This window comes from Leuresthes tenuis, unplaced genomic scaffold (assembly GCF_036924035.1).
Source record: "Leuresthes tenuis unplaced genomic scaffold, fLeuTen1.0.hap1 SCAF_19, whole genome shotgun sequence".
Lineage (NCBI taxonomy): Eukaryota > Metazoa > Chordata > Actinopteri > Atheriniformes > Atherinopsidae > Leuresthes > Leuresthes tenuis.
In genome coordinates, this window is record NW_027325373.1 from 27,146,977 (window position 1) to 27,153,363 (window position 6,387).

At 50.1% G+C, this 6,387-nt stretch overlaps 1 protein-coding gene across 1 annotated transcript; it reads right to left on the reverse strand.

The window, feature by feature from the left end:
- Positions 1-1,062: 1,062 nt before the first annotated feature.
- On the reverse strand, positions 1,063-4,622 carry nfil3 (nuclear factor, interleukin 3 regulated). Its single transcript, XM_072371432.1, has 2 exons — positions 4,398-4,622; positions 1,063-2,692 (listed from the first exon to the last, which is right to left on the reverse strand). Exon 2 carries the CDS (start codon positions 2,575-2,577, stop codon positions 1,348-1,350), a length of 1,230 nt encoding a protein of 409 aa, XP_072227533.1. The 5' UTR covers positions 2,578-2,692; positions 4,398-4,622; the 3' UTR covers positions 1,063-1,347.
- Between the last annotated feature and the right edge of the window lie 1,765 nt (positions 4,623-6,387).

The window sequence follows — 6,387 nt, forward strand, 5'->3', positions numbered from 1 at the left end:
GCCTCTTCCCCTTCCTGGTAAACTATGTATTTGCATTGGGGAAAATATAAAAAAAACTCCAAGGAAGAGCCATGGCTGACAGTACATTTATTGTAAAAAACAGCAGCCCCCATTCACCGTTACATCTTTAGCCTGCAGGCAAAGAGCTGTCAGCATCACTGGAGTTCCAGCCTTTCCTGGTCAGATGCATCGCTCGACTTAACGTACTTACTGCTAATAATACTGATATTAATAGTAAAAGCCATACCTTTAACCAAAAGTACTCTTAGAGGAACTGTGAGGGTACGTTAAAATTGCTTTGAGTTTTCTGATTATAGAAATGTTGCTTTTCCACAAATTGAGGAGAGAATGTATCAGAATCCCATTTTACTCAGAACCATTCGATGAAAGTCCCAGTTCTGCAGCTGGTCTCGTGTTCTTGGTGCACGCATGTGTGGAAGGTTTCAGTAACCAACACAACTACCCAGAAACAAGAGGAACCCTGCCGTGTGAGTAGAGTGGTTCCAGCTCGGTACTGGAAGGCTGCCATGGTTTCAAAAGCAGTGACAGCAGCGGCAGCATCAAGCAGAGCAACAGCAGAAAGCCTCCATTGTTTTACTTTGGACTTCATTCGGTACTAGTTTTAGCAAAGTTTGGATGCTCTTTAAAGAAAAGCTCTCTGTAGCCTGACTCTGTGCAGAGGAGCTCACCTGATCAGAGAAGCTGGAACATCTCCCCTTGCTTTAAATCTGTTACCACATCAGATGGGTGTAGCAACCAAAGTACACTATGACAAACATGAGGAATTTCCACTGTAAGGCAAGACTGTCCCTGCCCACAGTTAATGATGGGGTAACAGGAGTTAATAACGGGGGCTTTTCCCGCTCCAAAAGCACAGCAGGTGTGTGAAGATGGGCAGAGGCAGCAATTATTCAGCAAGAGAAAACCAGGTTTCACACGGTGTCCCACACCTTAATGCCTGGCAGAGCACAGGAGCACCGACTGAGCAGCAGGGGGGGCTTTGCAGCCCTCCTTTTCACCATCACCCGGTCATTCCTGCCTCCATCAAGGCCATTAAATCACTTCTTGACAGATGAACAATGTTTAATTTCATCAACAGCAATTCAATACAAATTCAACAATATGAAACAAAAGGTGAAAAAGTTCTGTTTGTGTTACAGAGGAGAGAGTGAAGAGCCAACTGGGGCGTGATAGTGACTTTACTAAGTTCTACAGTACAGGTGTGCCCCCCCCCCCAGCCTAGTACAACAGATTCATCCTTTCATTTGAAAAATGTATGCTTTCATCCAAAAGTCAGCAACACAATGCAACAGTAAGTGCTGTGGAAGTCCAAAGCATCCGGCTCATTCAGAGGAGCAGCGGCTGGGTAGCGACCCGGGGGGGGGCAGTGGTGCTTCTGACTGACTCCAGCACACCGCCTTGCTCTGCTGTGGTTAGTCTGTTCAGGATGGGGCTCAGGATGGGGCTCAGGATTGGCTGGTTCCTCTTGCAGCCACCTGGCACGTTGCCATGGCTCCAGTGTTGCATGCTGGTAACCTGTACTGCCAAAGAGCTGTGGGGGGGCTGCGTGGAGGAGTCCACAGTGTGCTGGTAGTACTCTCCCTCTGAAGCACCGACAGGAGAGGAGGACTTTCCAGGGGACTCATATTCAGGGTCAATGGGCTCCACTTTGATGTGGGGGGTTCTTGATTTGATCCGTAGCTTATGGGGCAGGGCTGAAGAACTGGGATCTGGCACTTTGTGAGTTGACACGATGACACTTGTTGGATCAGCTGTCATCAAGCCTTTTGGGACCTGCTGTTCGTCCTCACCATCTGAAGATTTGCTTACAGCACCATCTTCTGAGCTTCTGGGTGAGTTACTGGATGAGCCAGTGACCTGCATGAAGGAGGCAGGCTGAGAGTAGGCCTCAGCCAATCGGCTGGCCACGCAGTGCTGATAAAGCTCATAAGGACTACTCCTCCCCTGCGCGTAGCTGCCATGTTCTGCTGCTTCTTGCTTGACATCAGCTGTTCTGCAGAAGCTCCCCTGAGTTGCAGCACAGGTCTCAGGCATGAGAGGTGAATGTTTGATGACTGATATGCAGCTGCTGCGCAGAGGAAGAGGCGCCAGGTCTCTGTTGGTTGAACCCTGAGCAGCACATGATGGATTAAAGTCACCCTGGCAGTTGAGAGTGGGGGAGTTGGAGAGCTTCTGGACCTCCTGGGCGTATGCTGCTGAGCTCACCAGGCCATACTTCAGCTTCAACGATAGCAGTTCTGCCTTCAGGGAGGCATTTTCTTCTCCAAGGGCCATCAGCTTGTTCTCGAGCACCATGTCATTTATCCTTCTCTTCTCCCTGGAACGTTTGGCTGCTTCGTTGTTTTTACGACGCCTCTCCCAGTAAAGCGTGTCCTTCTTCTCCTCTGGGATAAACTCCCTTTTCCTGCGACATGTAGACTTACCCTTGAAAGGAACTGCAGAAATGTTGTGGCCCATCATATCTCTGTCGGGCCCCTGTATGGCCACAGCCAGGAGTAGAGCATCCTCTCCACTGTAGGACCCACTGGAGTCCATTTCTTGCTTGATTGATTGCATATTATGAATGTTTGCTACAGTCTGTATGTTCACAGGTCTTTAGCTGTACACCATCGCGCTGGGAGGCAACATTAATAACTCCCACACTGAATTCATCCAGTAGAGCTGAAGAAATCTGCAGAAGAAGAGACAAAAGGACATAATTCACACCTGAGTGCCAAGCTGCAAACAAAGAAATGTTCAAGTTGACGTTTTTCCATGATGGGAAGTTCCGTCCCCCTCTGTGACGACTGGATCCATGAACACATGGCCAGCAGAGGACACGTGCACACCCTGCTCTCTCTGATGCACACGTGCACACCCTGCTCTCTCTGATGCACACGTGCACACCCTGCTCTCTCTGATGCACACGTGCACACTTTCACCAGAAGCAACATCTCTTCAATGTCACAGCCTCTCTGAGCATCTCCACCGCTTTGAAAAGCTCAGACCAGTTTGGAAAAATACCAAACTGTGGGGGAAACCTGAGAGTTCCTGCGTTTAAACACACACACACACACACACACACAGAGACACACACACACACACAGAGACACACACACACACACAGAGACACACACAGAGACACACACACACACACACACACACACACACACACACACACACACACACACACACACACACACACACACACACACACACACACACACACACACACGATCAGGGGTCGGTTCAGGGGGCCGATCAGGGGTCGGTTCAGGGGGCCGATCAGAGGTCGGTTCAGGGGGCCGATCAGAGGTCGGTTCAGGGGGCCGATCAGAGGTCGGTTCAGGGGGCCGATCAGGGGTCGGTTCAGGGGGCCGATCAGAGGTCGGTTCAGGGGGCCGATCAGGGGTCGGTTCAGAGGGCCGATCAGGGGTCGGTTCAGGGGTCGGTTCAGGGAGCCGATCAGGGGTCGGTTCAGGGGGCCGATCAGGGGTCGGTTCAGGGGGCCGATCAGGGGTCGGTTCAGGGAGCCGATCAGGGGTCGGTTCAGGGGGCCGATCAGGGGCTGCTGAGGCTTGACTTTAGCTCTGAAGTGTGGGAGCAGCTCACCAACTTGTTGGAGCAGCAGACACCTCTTTGTTTCTTCTACATGAACAGATGCCGACTTTTGCGGCTCCCTTTGGAAGCTTATGACATCAGCACCAAATGTGGAGCACGTGGTTAAAAATAGCAGGTAATGTTAGCTTCATGTGCTGCTCGGCTGTGCGGAGGAATCGGCTGTAGAGGCGGACCGTCATTACGTCCCGTTGCCCACATTCCTTCATTGTGTTCGTATTACACAATAACCCCCCCACCCCCGCGCCCGGCCTCCCGCTGCCAGTCATTTCTTTGGCTGCACATTATGCAATATTTGCCTATGTGGCGAGAACTATAAGAGCCCTCTGCTGCGCGTGAGAGATCTCTCTGAAATGATGTGTTCTGTATCAAGCTGGACTGAGACAATGTGGCCTTTCACTGGGCTACATGACATCATCCCTGACTCCATCTACGCCCCGAGCAGACGCCAAACTCCAGGCGGAACGTTACAGCGGGAGGCCATGCTTCGGTCATCCGAACCTGCCGCCAGCTGCTGTGTCACGCTCCTGCCTGGCGGCCGATGAGCCGCTTTATCAACTGTGCACGAGTCAGCTAAAACACCACATTGTCAAACAAACCCTGAAGACAACAGAGAGCACGACAGCGAGCTCAATCACACCTCTGGCGTGGATCCTTACGCGGCTCTGAACAAGCGGAGCGCAGCCTCACCACAGCGCGGGGCGTCCACCCAAACACCATCCGGACAAGTCTTTGTCACGCTTAATGTCAGCCCCAAACACTAAAAGTCACAACTGTACCTTTTCTACCGGCAGCTGGACGGCTTTGGTCTTGTTTTCCACCGCGTGTCAAACACAGAGAGCCTGTGCAGGTTTTCCATCAGCCTCCAAAGAAATAAACGTCGACTCAAATCCTGGAAGTTCCAAACTACCTTGCTCCCCTTCCTATGCTTTTGCCTCTCAAGGTGGCCAGTGACTCATGGATCTGTGTTAGTAGGTCAGTGATTAAGTGTATTGGTAGCGTGGATTAAATGACAGCTCCTGCAGCCAATGGGAGCTCAGCATTTCCTAACTTTAGCCAATGGCTGTGTGTCTGGCCCCTCAGCAGGAAGCTCAACTCTTTTTGTACACGTTTGTCGTCACACCATAGGTGCGGAGTTTTTTTCTTGATTTTCATTCCAAAACGCTCAGATTTGATGATTTCAAATAAAAAAAATTCCACACGTATTCAACACTTGTCCCAGCTGCAGAAAATGACATTCATGAGCAAGGTGCTGCACAGTGTGTGGGTTCTGCTGCAGAGAGGATTCACCAAATGGGATTATTTATATTTACATGTAACCATGAGGAATTATAGAACAAGGTGGTGTGGAATTTGTTTATTTGACCAGATCAGGATTTTTTCTTCTGGGATTAAGAGCAGTAGTCCTCCTGGGGACCAGAGCCCTGTCCTAATGACATGGAATATCAGTCAGTGCGGTTCCATGCGGGCAATCGGATCGGATTAATGGCTAAATTACAATAAGATTGAGTTATCCAGCTCATGTAACAAGCTTAATCCGACAAGAAATCGGATCGGATTAAGACCCCGGGATAACTCGATCCGGCTGCCCACTTAAGGTGCCTGGAGACGACAGCGGATCGGATCGAGCGTTCTGCGCATGCTCCAGATTTTTTCTCGCGATCGTCACCCGGAAGTGGAAGGAGACAATATTCCTGTTGTTGTCGTCAGAAAGAAAGAAACAAGGCGATGGAGAATGCGCCGTTGTGCATCGTCTGTGCCATAACCAGCTCATCACAGATGGAGAGGGACGCAGCTTCATCTCGCTCTGCGTTCGCCATCTTTCTGAATGCCTGAGTTTGTTGTTGTTGGCGGTGAAGACGTCAACAGGAAGTGGCTCTATTAGCGATAGCTGAAATGGGGACAGCGCCACCTATGGTACCGGGGTATGACCTGCTTTGTGCCAGTGATTCAATTCATTCACCGCCATATATCCAAGGATAATTCCCCTCAGATAAGGAGCAGAACCCAACTGTAGCTGTAATCCAGTTCATCTCATCATGTGGACCCTCTGAGTGTTAAGCTCCTGGTCAGGGTTGGGGCGAAGGTGTGAACTGAAGTCATGTGACGTTTAGGGTTTGGAGTTGGATGTCCAAAATGATTGGAAGTTGATACAACTGCTATAAGGACAGATGTCATCTTTAGTCAAGTCATCTTAAAACACGTTTTAAAACAATCAAGGTTAACCAAGGTGCTTCATAGATTAAAGCTCAGCAATCAAACAACAATAAGTGATTCGTCATAACTCTAGAGGAAGGCAGAAAAATAAGAGCGATTTTCAACAGTTATTTCAGTTATTCAACAGTGGCAGCAGATTTAATATAAATACAATTTTCACCTCCCTCAGTCACATGGACAAAAAAAGGGAACTAGGTGGGACAGCTGTTCATTAATTACAGTTCAGCTTCCAACACCACACTGCCTTGGCATTCAAGGTTGGGTGGATCCACTTGGTCCTGGTCCAGGCAGTCCAGGCGGATGAAGGCCTCAGCAGACGGACAAGATGCTTCCTTCTCAAGAGCTGGGAACAGCGGCGGCTGGAAGCCTTGGGCACACTGGAAGGGGGAGTCTCCTGTGGCGGAGCTGGTTAGGATGTTGCGGGCATATTCTACCTACAGCAGCTGCTTGGACCAAGTTCAGGGATGTTTTGACGCCATGCAGCGGAGCGCCGTCTCCATTTCTTGATTCATCCTGTCCGACTGGCCGTTGAACTGGGGATGGAAACCAGAG